The following is an 18,398-nucleotide window of genomic DNA, read 5'->3' as shown; positions in this document are numbered from 1 at the left end:
ATGATAGTTTTCAGCTTTGGTTTTCTTTTCTAACTAACATACCAGTGACTACATATAATCTCTGCGTAAAGACAAAAGGAGCTTACATGATAATTACAGGGGAAGCACTGCATCTACTGTTTGAGATAGCCGTCCATGAGAAAGTTCTGGCGTGATAGTTAAGGGACTGAGATTAACGTATACATCTTTCTTGTACTGTCCCAAAGCTGTTTTATTAGTGGCTCAGCTTGATGGTGGTAAGCTTTCAGGAAGGAAACAAAAGAACTGGAGAAACCAATCACAACCTTTTGCATAGGCAGCAAAGATGTCTTGGATATGATGAACTTTTGAGGTCATAGTTTTTACAGAGTCATATTGTTGAGTAACTGTACATTTACTACATAATAATTACAATATAGTGGGTTGAAAATTCCTATTTTACATTGTGGAAGATGCTTTGCATCCACGGTTTGTTTTTTTTTCCCAGGAGCAAATAAGAACACTTCTGACTGAGCGAAGTAGAAGGAAAATCCAAGTGTATGGTAGAAGCAGAATACCTTTGTTCCCTCTATTAATTTGAAATTAGCATTGGTTACTTCATTTTAAACTCTTCTCAGCAGGAATGACTGGTGTCACAGAGGCAGTCACTACAGGATAAGCCATATCTGTCTGTTGTCCAATATGGAAGAGACTGTCCCCATAAAGAAAAGTTGTGAATTTAATTTTTATTTTCTTTTTGGCTGTTGCAGCAGAAAGATCTCAGAGTGTCACTGTATCTTGCAGTCAGATTTATAGCATATTGATGGAGAAGAAAATGGGAACAGGTCTGTCCACCCTTCTTGCTGATCCTCTGATGTTGAACAGAGCTCTAACATTGACAAGCACCTAGGGAAGGGGGCATATACAGGCATATCTGAGCAGCACTATTCAGTGCTTTTCATTTACAGCAGAAAAGTCGTGAATATCCATTTATTATTTATCTCATTTTTTTGTGTTCGCTTGATTCTGTAGAAATGTATATGTGTGGTTAGACTGGGAAAGAGACATTGGCAAACATTTTGGATACTACCCAGTGGTGACCAGTGGATCCAACAATAGCCGGCTTTACCACAGGGGCTCTAAATGAGAAAGCACCATCTTCAATTGCAACAGCCTCTAAACCAGGACTTTGTACTTTCGTTAAATCAACAAAAATGCTTTCGTTTAAGAGCACTGCCATTTAGTAACTAAACTCTTAAATCCTCTCTGTCCTGAACTTTAAATAGCTCATTCAATATATAGCTGCTTCAATATAAGTATGTCCATCCTCCTGTAAGAAGTGGGGTACCCTGACCAATACAATCAGCATAACTCAGAGCACTGGTACAATGTTAATGCTGTTGTTGATCTCCCAGGAAGCATAAGGAAGATGCTGATGGGTATTTGGTCATAATTAAAGATATTAAGCTATAAGGAAATGCTGTGTGTAGTTGAATGTTTTCATATATTGGCTGCATTTGCAAAAAAGGTTTGATTAAACTGAATCCAGTCTCTCTATAGTAATTTGGTGGTTAAGAGAGAAGGGGAAATATGTTCTGGAGGTCTGTGATGGAAAATGTGAACACTAACTCAGAACATGAACTTATGTTCTTTGTAAAGTGCAGATACCTGTAATAGATACTAGCTCTACTGAAGAAAGACTTTAGGAAATGTAGGGTAACTTTTTATTCATTTCAGTATGGACTGTTGTTCAACATATCCCTGCTCTTTGACTTTGATTATGAAATGTGGTACTTGAAAAATTCTGAGTTTTCTGTCATTTGTTGTTGGTTCTAGATTGACAAGTATGCTCAGCGGGATCTGAAGAAAGGGCTTCATTTGTATGGGACAGATGGAAATATTGGCCTGACTAATGCATGGAGCATCATTCAAACAGATGTAAGTCTGAACTTATTTTGATTCCTCTTTACCCTCTGGGTTCTGTAACTGGGTGTGAACCTAATTAAACCTCCAAGCCAATCTCTTCCTCCCACCCAATCAGCACAATAGCAACTGAATTCTCTGGTTTTTTTGTAACAAATGGTAATTTTTATTTATTTCTCCTTTGATCAAGATATCTTATTTCACTTAAAAATTTATATTGTGTTGATGCCTAAATATCATATAGTTCTGTTCTGTGTGGAGAGTAAAAATGGTCAGACAGGAAACAAGCAGTAACTTCTTGAATGTCAAAGGGGCCGCTTGTGTTGGAATGAAAAGCAATAGTGTAATAACAAAGAACCAATTCAATGCCTTTTAATTTCTGTCCTGTCTCCATTAGTTGCTGTTGTTGTTTTCCTCTAGTGTAGCCAAAATGGAAACTGGACATGGTGTTTACAACTTCCTCTGCAGTCAGTATGTTTTTCCCAGCAGAATTCAACCATCACAAATCATCTGGGAATACTTTTTGCTATGTTGCAGCCGCTGTTGCATCCTTCTGATTCTCAGCCAGTGTTTGTCTCATAAACACTAGTGAACACCATAGCTGGATTCGTCCTTTTGTCCTTGTCTGGCTTGCTGAGGAAACATCATCACTGACAATTCAGGTTTATTAGCTCTGTCTTTCTCTTCTTATATTCAGTTCAATCAATTCGGCCCCTCTATTTCTGGAATGAGGAAACTTTTCTTCTGCTTTAGGAAGAAGTGCTTGTACTGCTTAAATCAGTCAAAGATTATAACCTCTTCCACTGCTTCCAACCTCATATAAACTATTTGAGATGATTCATGGGCCACCTAGCAGTCTGATATGATAAACCTGCTCATTTACCCTTGACTTCCTCTGCTGCCATTTGGGCTGAAACCCTGAACGTCATTCAGTGCGTTAATGTCAAGATTCATGTATACTCTTCTGTACAATGGTAGATAACAGGAGCAGCAGGATGCTAAGAAAAGGTCTGAGAAATTAAAAAATTGGGGTGGCTAATGGAAGAACTGGTTGGCCAAACTCCATGTGCATCTTTGGGGCTATGGGAGCAGTCTGTATTGAGTGCAGTAGGCTGACAGCAACTATAGTTTGTGTGACAGACAAACAGCTCAGACCCAGTAAACAAGCTTTCCAGTCCTGCATCCTAACAACTGCATGTGGGAGGTTCTTTCAGTTACGTTTAAAAGGCCTCAGCATCTTGCAATACTGTTGATGTTTTTCTTCCAATACTATGAGTAAACATCAATAACGGACAAGAGAAATGCATTTTGTGGTGTTAGCCCAAGAGTAAGTTATGTGAACTGTAGCTAAAATTTTCAATATAGTTGCTTATATCACACAGTAATAAAAGTCTTACTCTTTTACACTGACTTAACTCTGCTTAGTAAAAATGTAGTAAAAATTACTACTATTAAGATGTTTGCAGGAAATATTAATTTAGTTTCAGTGAGAACCCAAGAACTATTAAAAGCAAACAACAAAGGTTAGGGAAAATGTATTACATGAAGACCTTAGGGGATATAAACCCTGTGCTTTTGCTTCATTTTCTGTAGATGTAACTATGTCTATTTCATCTAGTCATGTTTTTTCAAGATTTTCACAAGTTGGATTGGATTCAGAAAAGATGTAAAAGGATAATGAGAATTTTGTAAATTTGCATTATGATGAGAAATTTTAAAAGCTTTATGCAACCAGGAAAAGATTAGGTAATGATGTGATTCCAGTCCTTAAAAAGACAGCAGGAAGGGAAAAGAGTTTTGAAAGGAAAGGACTTTGGTTTATCCAAGAGCTTTTAACTCGAGGTGTAGCTGTCTGATGGTAGGATGCTATTGTACAGCAGGATGGTGGATTCTTTTTCTCTAAAGTCAAGGCAGGGATTTTTGTCCATAGGAAACAGTCTCGTTCAGTGACAAGATTGCGCTTGAGGCAGGATTCAATAGTCTGTGGTTTGTGTAGTGCTACAGATCAAGCTCAGTTGTCTTAATGGTTCCTTTGGCCTTGAAACCTATTACAGTTTAAAGAGCACCTTACAATTCTTAGGTGAAACTAATGTTAGCTAGGTCTTAGAAGCCCAAAAGATAATACGAAAGTGCCATCTCGCAAGCCAAGTACAGTCATGTTACATCACTCTCTTTTCTAACATGGCAACTGTGAAATTATCATAGTGTTCAAGTCTCTGTGCTGCTTATGCTGGGCACTGAGGAGAAGAGCAAAGAGCTCCCACAGATCCATTTTTACCACTCTGCATAATTGGTTTTCACATGTATCTTTCAAAACTATTTAGGAACAGAGTATAGCAGTGGTGCAGAGAAAGCAATCCCAGCACAGTTAATTATGTAAAACACTGCAGTTGAATAGTGCTATGTAAATACCAAGTATTATTTTTTGTGTTCAGTAATAATTGTTACCATTTACAACCCTTATCGGTAAGTGTAATCACTGATAGCAAGATTAGACAAATACAGGGGACCTCCTGAAGGGAAGTCCCATCTGAGACTTGCTTTTTGCATTCTGGCTCCTACAAGACAACTCTCAACCTGCCATGTTAGAGCTAACCACATTGTCATGGAAGACAGAGGCTCAGCACTGACTTTTCTAATGGGGCCAACACACATCAGTCATCGATTGAGACATGGCCCATGTCTGTATGTGGATGGAAAACAGCAGCATCAGAAGAAAGTGTGACATGTGTAAAACACTATAGTAGCAGAAATCAGGAGTCCTTCTCCATTGTCCTCTCTGCGTTCACACTCCCTTCTTTGCAGAAGTACTTTTCAGAGCTTGAGCAGAAGGATGGTACCATGGTTAAAGTAGTAGGCTCAGACATGAGGGGCGTAAGCTGTAGCATAGTTCTTCATTTATTCTACTACTAGTTAAGGTAGAGACCATCCTCACCCTGAGTTCACTAAGTATGACTGTGTATGGCAACTTTTGCTTAAAGAAGAGGAAAAAAAAATTTTCCAGAAACAGAACCACATTTAGATGGCATTTCATTTCTGTGATGCTGGCTGATCACAAATCAGAGGGGAGGTTTGAACTGGGAGTGTGGATACCCTGTGCACATGCAGTGGCTTGTGAGTGGTGATTATATTTTAATTCAAGTGTGAAAACCTGAGCACCTATTTCAGGGGGATTTCCTCTCTGAAAATTTTGTGCATTGAGAAATTGTTTTCCTCTTTTTAACAAAAGCATGTGATTCCTAAGTAACTGGGAACAAGGGAAAAACAGTGAATGTCAGGCCCGTATTTAAGGAGAAAGTTGTAGTTTTGGTCCATGACTGATCTGTTCAGATTGCTGCTAAAGGAGTTGGGTTGAGCTGCACACATGCAACGTGTGTTAGAGGAAAAGAATTAGATGCATTTTCCAGTTATATTAAGCCTCTAGGTCAGGGAGCTGTTTCAAATTAGAACACTTTATTGATTTCTTTTTAATACCTTCAGCTAACCAGACTCACAACCTTAAGAGGATCAGAAACACAAGCAGGTGACTTTAGTGTGTCCTGACTAAAGACTACAAAAGCATACAAATTCTAGTAGTTGAGGATGTAAGTTACCATAAACTGTGTTACATTCCTTACCAACCAGGACTGGTTAAAATTACAGGTGGAGATCATTAGGAAATGAGAAATAGGCATTAATTTTTAAAATGTTGCTTCATCCCCAAGATCTTTGTAATCAATATTTGAACACTCCTCCTAACTAACCAGGCAGTAATTCAAGAGGCATGCAGAAAATGCATTGGCTTCACTAAAGTGAGCAAATTCAGCTCACTTTTCCTGCTGTGTAATGCCTTTCATGTCTATTTAGACCGCTGCAACTGAGAAGAAAATTTGACCCATTTCCCTCTACCCCAGTCACTGATTCTCTTGGATCAAACTATACTTTGAATTACTGCTGAAGCAATCCAAACCACCCATGAAACATGATTTTAGAATAAAACTATCTTATTCACCGGTTTTTACAGTGAGATGTATAAAAGGCACCATACCCTGTCCCTAGTTCTCTGTCACATTTGGAAAACCAGGAACTGCTAAAACCTGTCTGTGAAAAGGACTGGATGCCAATTTCTTTTCATGAACCCTATCCCAGTCCAGCTGATTTTACAAGTCCTTGGCAAAGAAAACAAAATGTACTTAGCCTTCAATACTAAGATTGCCTGTAAAAAACATACAAAAATCAAACTCCTTACATTTCTGTTGTACTAAGATAAAAACTTTGTGTTTAACATTGATTACCAGCCCTAGATATCCTATGCTAGAGAAGCAATTACTTGTTAACACAAAAATGAAGCTATTTGCAAGCAGAGCTTTGCATTCAATAAATATAGCACAGAGACCTCAGTGCTGTTTGGCACTGAGTGGCTGGGAAAAGCGCTCCTCAGCAGCACCACCTTTGACTGCATTGTCATGTTGAGCAGCCGCTGTGTGTCCTGAGCTCTTGGGAACCAACTAAGTGCTTCAGAACCCCATGGGTAATCACTAGGGGACCGATTCATCTCTTTCTAACAAAGGAGGAAAAAACATGTTTTGACATCTCGGGAGACAGAGCCTCCCACATAAAGCATGTGAAACAAACAGCAGTGTATAATCAGTATTCCTGGAAATCTTCAGCACAAGAGCTTAGATACTTCTGGGCATTTGAGCAATTCTTCCAAACACTAACAAGGGTTCCCAGAACTACTACCTGATTATCACTTATGCCATAAGTACCCACATTGTCCATGTGGGCAGGCACAGTTGCATCTAACCATGCATGCTCCTTCACAACTGCAAGCCCTAGAATCAAGTGGCATGAGGTGTCCAAGTCAGTGGGTCTTAAAGTTGCTGCTATTCAAGACAGTAGCTGACACTTTCAGCAGATTACACATTTTAAAGTACGTTAGCCTGGGTATCCTAAAATAAGCACTATTAGTTTGTAATTATTTCTTAAAAAAACATGTATTGTTCCCTGTTGAAACTAGGAACAGAACCGATCAATTAGGCAACCTTGTCTAAAACTAGTGAAGGGAGCAACACGAGACTGTAAATGTGACTACAAAATGAATGTGGTGGTAGCAAGAATGAGGTCTGCAATGGCTTCATGGCATTCAGGCAGTTTAACTTTCTGGCAATGGCAGAACATCAGCCTTTATGGCAGAACATGAAGTCTGGTATAACTGGCTACAACGAACTGCTGGTTACAGAAATTATCCTCCATGTCACCTGAGTTTTCTCCATCCTCCTTGTTCAGAAACCTTGTTTCTCTAACTACAATGTGACTCTAAAAAAAATGCTCATATTTGGTCTCGGTCCTCAATATTCCCCTTTCTTCTAATAGTCCCTCATCTCCCTCAATTTCATGACTTGTCATTCAGCTTCATGCACACAGGATAATCTGTCACTTGCCACATGATCCAAAATCACTCCCACACTCTTTGTCTCTACTTAGATCTCCATAATGTGGTCTCTCAGTTTACTGAGCTCTCAGCTTACCCATCTTTTTGGCTTCTAGCTGGATTTCTTTGCTGAATCTATACTGGTGACTCATCCAGTCCTGTTGCTGCTTGTTTCCTTGTCTTTTTGACCGACTGCCATGGGTCAGTACCTCTGCTTCCTAGAAATGCCATTCACATGATGGCTTCATTGAACACTGCTCACTCACTCGCTTGTGCACGCCCTGGTATCTGTGGTGTTAGTACTTTTCAGTGTTCATTACCTCCTCTCCTTTAGGATTGTGCATGATCTGTTGCTTAATTTTATTGCACATCCCTCCTTTGTCTTACAAAGACGTGACTTGTCTTCCAATTATAGTTCCAGACGTTATTTCTTCCAGTCTCAAGACTATTCATCTTTATGCTACTTCATTCTTTTTTACCCTTGATCTTCTCTTAGTCCTTTCTACCATTGCTGGGTTTGTCATGCATGCCAGCAGTGGCAGGCAAGCATCGATATTTAATCCTTGGCTCTTGTACAATATACAGAAGATCTGCGTGGGCAGGCAATGCGTGTCCAGCTGCATCTTGTCTGTGCAATTGCACCCCGTTCTTTACGAGGAAGCTGTACCCTTTGGAGTCCCAACCCTGGATCATAGCCTACTCACCTTCTGCTTCACAGGCGCCGTAGGAACAGCTATCCTCATCACTGTTAGTGAGTCCTTAACTACAAAACCTGTACTTCATCTTCATCTCTTTAGTCTGTCAGACTTTGACACCCTCAGCCAGGCAGTATTATGGGGAGAAGGGGTGTAGTCCCAATTTATGCGAGCTCATGTCACTTGTGTTTGGCCAGAACATCACTCAAATGTTTCAACCCTTACTGTTACACTCTCTGCATCACAAATGAGATACATTCTCATGCTTGCTATTTACAAGCTGTCACTTCTCACTGTCTATCAAAGAGCTGTCTTCTGACTCTAATGATGACAGCCTGCAAGACCTTCTTGTTAGATAAAGCAGCTTTCCTCAAATGCGTGCCATGTGTTCCATGCCACTCCTATCCGCTTTTGAGACCCGGTATGCACAGAGCTCCTTTCTGGTGTATAGGAACATAAAAGAAAAAAACAAACTCACAAACTTCTTCTAACTTTCAAGTCAGTTGGTAGAAAATGAAGCCTCTAAACTCACAAATCAAAAAGTTGCAAGCTGAGGATCAATTCCTGCTATGGACCAAATCAGAATTCTGAGCAGAACCTTGGGGGCATAGATGTTAGTCTGGGAAAGATTTCTAACTTCTGCTTGGCAGAATTAAAACAGTGCTGTGAACACTAAAATAACTTTCTGCCAGTGCAATGCGTGACACCTCTGCCCTCTGTTGGTCTTCAATGGCAGATCTCTTAATACATGCAGCAAGATGTGAACTTGCCCATAGACTATACAACTATTAGACGTTTAGGGAAAACTCTCCCTCAGGGCAGTGTAAATATCAGAATCTGAATTAGGTCCTTGGTCCCAGTGATTGAGACATCTGCATGATTATGAGTTTACCAGAAACAAGAGAAATGGTCTCTATATAGAGATGTGAAAAATACTGTACAAGCTTATATGAAATCAAGTTTACACATAAGATCTTGGCAAGTCATTTTAGGGCTAAGTAGGTGACTGGCATAGCCTTGAAAAAGTGTGAAGTACTGCCAATAATAGAGAGCATTTCTGCAGCCCAGTGTCATCTTGTTTAACTCATTAGTGGTAAAGTGTCTAAATACTGACAAATTCATACTTTTGAGTTAGCACAGGAGTGACAGATGGTGTATGCATGTATATGGTAATGAGTCTTAGCTTATTTTGTATCACAGGAATATACCAGTTCTCAGAGGGGAAAGATGTTCACAGAGCCATTCCCTGTACTGTTACATATATTCCCTGTACCTTTCATCCTACTACCCAAGTGGAACAAACCTTCCAGTTATAGACCTAACATAGTCATTGTCCACTGTGTCGTTGTAAGTAGACACTTAAAGCATCACTATTTAGCAGCATCAAATGATGACATCAAGGAACTGCAACAAGGAGAGAAGAGGAAATAAATCTTTTACTGACTAACAAACTCTCAAAGGTGATCAGTAATTAACAGCTTAGAGAGAAATTTGCCTCATTAACTGCAATCACAAATTCAGAAGTAGTGTGTCATAGACATCCCAGTATTTTCATCTCTTGGGTGCTGTGTTTGTATCTTAAATATCTTTTTTTTTTTTTCTTACAATGAGTTACAAATGATTGTTATAGTCCTGCTTAATCACATCAGCTCTTAACCTCACTGCTTGGCTGGGTTTGTGCTGTTTTCAGCTCCTGTCACTGCAAATACATGTTTTGTTTCTTGTATCAACATTAGCTACATAGAAGACCCTATTTAAACATATAAAAGAATGGGGGAAAGTGTCTATTCGAGTAAAGCTAAGGAAATACTGTATTTCTTTAAAATTTCAAGCCTCTGCTGGTGTAATTGAAATGCACTGAATGTCCAGCTCCAGGAGGAAGAAGTCAGAATGAGTAGAAGTCAGTGACAGATCATACTTATGGTATCATCTTGGTTCTTCTTTTTCCAGTTCAGATGCTGTGGAGTCGCCAACTACACTGACTGGTTTGAAGTGTACAATACAAGCCGGGTGCCGGACTCCTGCTGCTTAGAATTCAGCGAGAACTGTGGCCTCCATTCCCCAGGGACCTGGTGGAAAGCGGTGAGTAGCTCTCCAGCAGCTCGGTAGCTGCCCTACCCCACGTAAAGGGCAGGCAGCGAGTCATTTGCGGGGCTATTCACATGATAAGGTATGTTGTAGCCATACTCATCTTTAATCAGAAGGTTTCAGAAGGCTCATGTTGAGCTGTGGATTTTGACCTCCAATGAAACTGGCAATTTAATTATTTTTGTGAGCTGAAGCCTTTCCTTTCAGTAGGCTCTGAGCTGCTATTTTACATTGCAGACAGGTACCTTCCAACACTGATCCAGAGCACAGTCTAGCTAGATCTAGGCAGAAAATGTCAGGATTGGCCTTTTTAATGTCCCACCTACTGGAGTCAGGTAGACATAAAGGCAAATGGCTCATCTACTACAGAGCATAAGCCATGGTTATGTGGTTATAGGTTATTGTGGCCCAGGCAGTCATGAGGCAAAAGGACTGTGTGAGCCTGGAATGTCCTGTTCCTGCCAGGAATCCTAGTTCAGGGGCTTCCAGTGCACAGCAGGAGAGTAACTGTTACACTGAATTGCCAGCAGCACTTTTTTTGCAATGATTTTCTGCATTCACTGTAATCAAATTCAAAATGCCATGGGATAATTTCCCCATAAAGTCCTCAGCAAGATTTTTCTAGAGCATATTGTCAAAGCGTAAATTCTTCTTTGAAATTAGCTCAACAATTTTTTGTGCTAAATACAAGTAGTGAATTACCCAGGAGGGGCGTGGAGTAACACCAGCTGATGAAGTGGAATTATAAGGAAGTTTTGCTGGTTCTAATGGTTTGTGAAGACAATGAATGAGTAAAGCTTTCTTGGCCACGGTCTAATGAGATTTCATATGCATGGATTGGCACTGGCACTCAAGCAGCTCCAAGTCAAGTTTTGAATTTAAGGAATTAAATGTTCTTCTGTTTCATTTGGGGCACCAAGGAGATCCATGCAGGTTAACACCATGTCATGTGGTGGGCATTAAAAGTTTTTCTTTAATGCATATGTGAAAGCCACTAATTAAAGGTTGCATAATTCTTGGCCATGTATGTTTACAAGACAGCAAAATATTTGCACCAGGATGATCCTGTGGGTCTTTTCCAACCTAGTGATTCTATAGAGATTATTTAAAGAAAGGTTTCACTTGGGTCAATTCTGCCACCTGTGCTGAGCCAGGAACATGAGGTTACAGATACTGCAGGATTTAAAGCAGGAATAAAATAAATGTAGAAGTGCCCATACTGCGATTTGAAATGATGGCAAATGGTATGCAATGGGCCCACGTGCAGCAAGAGCGGCTACTGAGCAGCCCTCATTGAAACTTTTGAGTTTGATATACATATGTATCTATAAAAAATAATGAATATTTGTTTTCCTGAAACATGTAGAAACTTAATGGCTTATTCTGAAGTTCTGACTGCTTCTAGTTGGTTTTTAGAAGGCAGAGAGGATCCAAATCCACTGCTTATTTCTTTTCAGTGTGCACGTTTTTGTGTCATTACAATTAGTACTCCGTATTCAAGCTTCAACCCAGAAATACACTGTAGTTGCTCCAGTGCTGAAATGATAATCCAAGCAACCTAGCAGCTTAGTCTGATCTGGCTCTTTTCTGTCTTTATATTCCCAGGGAAGTAGAGCTGTGTGTTTATGGCTAATATAATATTCTGGGTGGGTTTGTTGTTTTTTTTCCAGCCTTGCTATGAAACAGTGAAAATATGGCTCCAGGAAAACTTACTAGCCGTAGGAATATTTGGATTGTGCACGGCTATGGTGCAGGTACAGTTTAATATCAGTTTTCAAATCCTATTTAAATAAGTAACCATAGAACCAGATATACTCTGTCCAAGCCTGTTTTAATAATTCCAAATTTTGCATCACATTGGAGTAAAACTCTGCAAGTCTTTTATGTTTTAGTTACAATGCCATGTACAATGTACAGAAGTAGGATTACTGCACACATTTTGTGGTTTACAATGCACTGCAAAGAGTAAACCAAGTGGTTTATGTAAGACTTAGACTAGACTCAGTAGAGAAGTAGTCCCCACCATACAAAGAGAGAAGGTAAGTCAGGGTAGGGTGAATTGTGTGTTAGGGTGCTTGTATTTGTCCAGTATTTCTCCAGAGAAAGAAGACTATCCACTTAGGCTAAATATCTAACTTCACCATAGCCTAGAAGTAGCTTAAGTCTTCAACACCATGCTCAGTCCTAGTGTTAAGTTAGAGGTGGGGATGTTATCATTATTACTTAACCTTGCCAATAAAACCATGCCCTTTTAATTGCAAGAAAACTAGGTAGGCAAGACTAGTATAGACTCACTTATCAGATTTTGACCTGCAGTTATTTCCAGCATAACTTTCATCAGAGAAGAAACAGTCATCAGTGTAGTACCTTGTCTGTGATGTACCCATGTCTTTAATCCAGCTTGCCATGTTTGTGGCCACACTTATCCCCCAAAATAGCACAAACCTTAGGCAGAGGATACACAGGTGAGAGCTATCAACCCTCCATTTATGGCCCAGAAGTCCCATTCTGGAATGCAGTGAAGATTGAGCTTTAGTTTCCAGCTCCACCTTTTTCTCACACCCAACATATAAGCAGAAAGGATGGCATTGCAGAGCTAATTAATACCACTTAACTCCAGATTAACCCATGGGGTTTCATGATTCTGCATGGTACCAGTAGCAGCAGCAAGAGAGAGAGACCAGGATCAGAATTCCACTCACATTCCCACTAGTGTCACATCAGGCAGGATCCCTCTCATATGACACATATTGGCTGCAACATATTAATGCAAATGCCTGACTCCTCATAGGCCCAAATCAGTAGAGTTTTGGTTTTGTTTTCTGGTCTAGTAAGCAGATATGCTGAGGCAAAAATACAAACACAAGGTCACATGACAAAGAGACAATGTAAGACTACTGTTAATATATTACCATATTTTTAGAAAACAGCTTTTGAGCATTTATTCAGCATTTAATGAATCTTTAAAAGATGTATTTTAATATCTACTCTGACAGCAGCTTATGTCAGAGTCCTTCTTGTAGACCTTGATTATATTTAGGGTATTGAAGAGAATACTATTTTTCTGACAGAAAGAAATGGCTATCTTGCATGGGAGAAAACAATTCAGACAATTTAAAAATGCTAATTAATAGTCTTAGTAAATGCTGTGAAGTATTGAGCAAGTGAGAAATACCTCAGAAGACAAAAGATTTTTTTGTCTGTCTTCCAGCTGTACTCTGCGATTAAATCTCATTGATGACAAAAGTTTTTATGCACCTAAAATGCATTAGGCTGCCTTTATTGCTGCTGTTACAATATTGTTCTGTCCCCACACAACAGCTTTTGGTTTTCACATTAACCATTTTATAGCTAGAATCATACAGTAACACAGCTTGAAGGACATTCTTCTGCTATATCTGTTTTAATTATGCCTGCTCAAAATTATAAAACAAATTTAGCCACCAAGGTTTTATTATACAGCTGTCCCTGAAGGGGTTCCGTTGCTAGGAAGTAGAAGGCAGCGTTCAGGAGGTACTTCCAAAAGGCATGTGCTTACTATAGAACTTACTGTTTTACTTTGGAAAAAGAGGAAATGAAGATAAAGAAAAAAAATGAGTGTAAAGCTGTCACTTATAAAGTAGTATGCTTGTTATTCATGTAGTCTTTTGAAATCCTTGTTAACAGGAACTACTGTTTATCTAAAGAATAAGTCTGAAGTGGTTAAATTAAGTGCTTAAAATAGAATTCATACAAAAAATTTCCACCTGGCAAACCTTTATTTCAATGACAATTTTTACAGTGCTGTTGCAAATGAACAGAAACAACCACTTAGTACATTCATGTAAGCACTTCAGCTGGAAGGAAAATAAGACTTTCTTCCCCATCCCCTTTTCTGATGAAGTGACAAAGATGGCACAGCAGGTCAGTAGTTGGACTGTGAGAACCACCACCACCTCCCTGCTGCTTCTCTTGAATAGGCAGACAAGAGACACATACCTTGTTGATGAGGCATTGTTGGTAACGATTAATGCATGGACGGTCTCCAGTGATTCCCCCATAGGGACCTGTGCACACATACACTTGGAAAAGTGAAGTAAACCACCGCACACTTTATGTCAGGGATGAACCTGATTGTCTTTCAAGTAATAGCTGCAGAGACAAAGAGATAGTCATACAGTTCCACAGCTGTGGGTTGCTACTATAAAGTATTTTCAGCAAGGCATCCAGATATTTCTTTCCAATATACCTCTTCCCAGTGTCTGCTTTTCATGGAGAGATCAACTCTCCCATGCTCTTACTGTTCATTCTATAAAACAGCAACACAAATAATGACAAAAGGCAGACAGAAACTAGGAACAAAGCAAGAAAATGAGCCAGCAGAAAAAATAGTATGTGACATGTCTTCCCGCGTGTAAGGCAGTGTAAGCATGCCTTTCTCTCTTTTGTTTCAATAAATAGGGATTTTCTTTTTACTTACTAAAAAATGATTGTTTGTTTTTTTTCTCTTAGATTCTTGGACTCACCTTTGCAATGACCATGTATTGTCAGGTAGTCAAGGCGGACACCTACTGTGCATAGATACCATTCCCAGTCTTTCTGCTCCTCCTCCAAAAGACACAGGAGAAACCTCCTTCATGCTTATTCATCTGACCTTTATTTTCTTCCCCTTTGTACTATAACTGTGTATAATGCTATCTTTCTGAAGATTTTGTGAATCACCCCACTGAAGGAGGAGAAAGAAAAAGTCAGTACTTGAACGGGCACAGGTAAGAAGCAGCCTTGACTTTAAACAGAAGACAACCTCCAAAGAGCAATGGTTCCTTTTCTATGGCCGATGGAAAGGCAAAGGAGGCTGCTGCTTAGAAGGGGCTAATCTGCAAAGCCAAGTTAGGAATTGATTGCACTGAGGCAACTTCTGTGAAACCTGCCAGGTTGCCTTCCTGCATTTCGTGGTCTGGAAGAGAGGGCATATGAAATGAGTGTTCTTCAGTATGGGAAGAAGGTACAGAGTAGCTAGCACTGAATGCAATTGTAACTTGACTACAGTTTGCACACAGCTTAAAGTCAAGATCAAGCAGCTTTGCCTCCAAGTATCTTGAGATGATTTTGTAACCAGGAGAGGATCACCTTCAGAAATATATTATTATTTAAACCTTATGTGCTGCAGAGTCAGGCTTTGAATCAGAATCTGTACAGAATCTGGCTGTTAAGGGAAAATATTGGACATTGTCTCACTTATTAATTGCCAGTGGTATATAGATGGTTGTCTGTATATGTAATATATATTACATTCATATACACATACTGTTCTGAAAGGAGGTGAAAATACCCGGCATCTAACCTCAGAAATAGGAAACATTTCTATCCCATTTTACATTCCAACTGAAATAACTGAGTATTATTTCTTGTAGGAGGCACTATCACTTATACCTCTGGGAAACAAGTAATTACTTTCAGCTGTATCTTCATTTCAGTAAACAACTTGTGAGTGGGCTCTCTGTCATTCTACTATTCTGGTTTTTTATGATCCCTGTTTCAAGTTAGTCTGCCAAAAAATCATTCCTTTCCACACTTGAAGATGGGTACAAAACTGTCAGCTGTTCCTTCCCTGAATGTCACCATTTCATTAATTTACTTTGGGATATTATCTTCTGCAGGTATGATAGTTTACCTTACTGAGAAAAAAACCCCAAAAAAATCTTTTGCACATTGCTCATTTTTCTGAGAGTTAAGACTTCAGATATTTTTCTGTGTAGCTTTATTTTTTTTTTTTTCTTTCCAGCTGCATGCTTACAACAGCCAAGACACCTGGAGTCACCTCTCAGATCTCCCTCCACCTGGCTGTTGGCTAGCATATGCCCCACACTTTATGGAATCTGCAGAAACCAAAATCATAATTTTCCTTAGCCAGAAAACAGCTACCAGTTGTCCGATTTCCCCACCCTGCATTAGTAACTGAAGTAATTCATTTAGTATCCCTTCTGTACACACCTTCTAGTGATGAGGTTAAGAATCAGCTGTTTTCTGTTGTTCAAGGAAACACTTCCTCATCAGCAAGCAGCTTCAGGTAATGCACGTGTGACAGGAAGAAGCGGAAGGGAGGCAGCAGGGAACAAGGAAACAGAGCAATGCGGCTGGCTTGCTCCCTGCAGCCAGGCTTTGAGGACCTCTCAGCCAGTGACAATAGACCAGATAGACAACCGTGGTGCCCTGTTTTCCCAGAAATCCATTCCTGCTGTCACACACTAGAGGCATGTGTTAAGTTCAGGCAAAAAAGTAACCTGTTACTTTAGTGCATAGAACAGCAGGTCTCAGCTATCAGTGAGATTTTGCTTAGTTTGATTTAGAGGCAATTTTGGACTCATCAACCCACAGCCTATTGAACAGTCTCCTTAACACCTGTAAGTTACCCTTTTCTGGACCTGCACCATTGACAAATACTACTCTTACTGCTTAAGTTTTGGGTTTTCTTTCCTCTTTGCTGATTTCCTGCAGTCTTCTGAAACTCAGACCTGAACTGCTCCCATGTTATATTGGGAAGTGCTTAGGACAGTCTAGTGTTTGAAAGAGCAAGTATCTTCCAAACTCCTAGCCCCCCAGCTTTATGCATTGACCTCTGTAGCAAGGGGCACACAGCTCTGCCAGCTAAGTTAAAATGCACGCAACTAGTATATTGCTTTCATGCAGCTTCCTAATCACTCACTATCACAGCAACCTCACCAATACTAAAGGATTTTACTGCCACAAAAACGAGCCTTAACAAATGTTAAACAGACCTCAATACAAGACAGAGGTCAAACTGAGCGAGTAGCTCACATACAGATGGCCTGTACCCCAAGCGAGAGAGTCGGGGTCGCTTACAGTCAGTTTACTCGGTTACAGTCACCCCAGTCTCTGCTTCCGAGCCCAAGCTGACATGTCAACTCTCTTGCTCTTCAAATGATAAGTTCCTTCCTTCCCTCCCTGCCCTCTGTTCTGTTCTTGCCTGCATAGACACAATTCCAGTTTAGAAGTACCATTAGTTCTGGTCGTGGTGTATAGTTTGTACACACAGGTGCTCCAGCTGACAGCTTAGAGTTCCCACCACTGAAAAGAAGCATAATGAGCAATGAGTACATTAATAAAACATTGATTTTTAAGAAAGATAAGAGGTAGACAAGTCTACTTCTAGTGATCCCTGCCATTAAAAATTAACACAGAGACAGCAGGCTGATGATGGCTCAGTTGGTAAGAGCAAATCATTGTGCAACAAGAGCTCCCAGAGGACAACTCTCATCAATCTGCCTGATGGTGGTATAGGGAAAAAGAGATCATGAACTCTCTTCTTGTGCGTCTCCCAGTAATACGAATCTAAGCTCTTAGAGAAGACTGCCAGGTTTCTGCTAAATCTACAGAAAGCAACAAAACAAGAAACAGAGACTGAATACAAATCACACTTTGTGGTTCCCTCTAATAATTTTCTACAGTTTAGGTGTCTTTACAACAGGATAAAATGTTTTGGTTTTCAAAACCAAAACTATAGGGACTATAAGCAATACTGACTTGGTAAATCCCAGTCACTGCAACAGAAACATACAGCACTAACTGCTGAAAAGAAAGGAAAGGAAAAGAAAAGAAAAGGAAAAAAAAAGACCCCCAAACCACACACTGCTAGTAATTCTTTTAAACAGTACCCTTAACACTGCCAACTGAGATGCTACTGCAACTTGTTTATGATTTGAACTGGACCATTTTCTATATTTGAAGTTATTAACTCTCTTCACACAGACCAAACCCATACTTTAATGCTTAGAGCATTACCAGCAAAATCCAGTTTTGAACCTCTGAACATACCACATATAACAAGCCCCAGACTTGTCATATTCTCTTTTAAAAAGCATTGCATCCTTTCTCTGGTGATGAGGTCAGAATACTTTATGGCATGTAACAGCAACATTTTTTTAAAAAATGAAACAAAAAAAGATAGTTCCATATTATGCATAAAACTTCATATTGAACTGGTTGATTAGAAATGCCCTGTGTACATAATACCCATTTAAAAGGCCACTTATATTGTATGTGTACAGAACAACAGAGAAGTCATTCCAATTGCTTCCATTAGTGATTTGTCACTTTGAGTAAAGCCTTTCATATTATTTTTCACTTCTTATCTTTAAACACGAAGGAGAACTTGATACATTTAAATTAAAGATGGAACCAAAGGTAACAAAGGCATCGAAGGAGAGCCCTCCTGATTTATACTCATTGCTCTTTCTTCTTATTAACAATAAGAAGAATTAACAATACGTGAAGGCACAGGGCGCAGGTCTCTACCTACTGAATTCAGCAACATCAGGATT

At 39.6% G+C, this 18,398-nt stretch overlaps 1 protein-coding gene across 4 annotated transcripts in view; it reads left to right on the top strand.

Moving 5' to 3' along the window:
• TSPAN4 (tetraspanin 4) overlaps nt 1-17,773 on the top strand; it is a 376,357-nt gene extending 358,584 nt beyond the window's left edge. For all 4 annotated transcript variants that reach the window (XM_069857860.1, XM_069857861.1, XM_069857862.1 and 1 more), the window contains 4 exons: nt 1,795-1,896; nt 9,940-10,071; nt 11,748-11,831; nt 14,569-17,773. In XM_069857860.1, the coding sequence (XP_069713961.1) occupies nt 1,795-1,896; nt 9,940-10,071; nt 11,748-11,831; nt 14,569-14,637 (387 nt within the window). In that variant the 3' untranslated portion in view covers nt 14,638-17,773. The remainder of the gene's footprint in view (nt 1-1,794; nt 1,897-9,939; nt 10,072-11,747; nt 11,832-14,568) is intronic.
• The last annotated feature ends 625 nt before the right edge of the window (nt 17,774-18,398 follow it).

Source organism: Phaenicophaeus curvirostris, chromosome 5 (assembly GCF_032191515.1).
Source record: "Phaenicophaeus curvirostris isolate KB17595 chromosome 5, BPBGC_Pcur_1.0, whole genome shotgun sequence".
NCBI lineage: Eukaryota > Metazoa > Chordata > Aves > Cuculiformes > Cuculidae > Phaenicophaeus > Phaenicophaeus curvirostris.
This window is presented reverse-complemented; position numbering and strand designations above follow the sequence as displayed.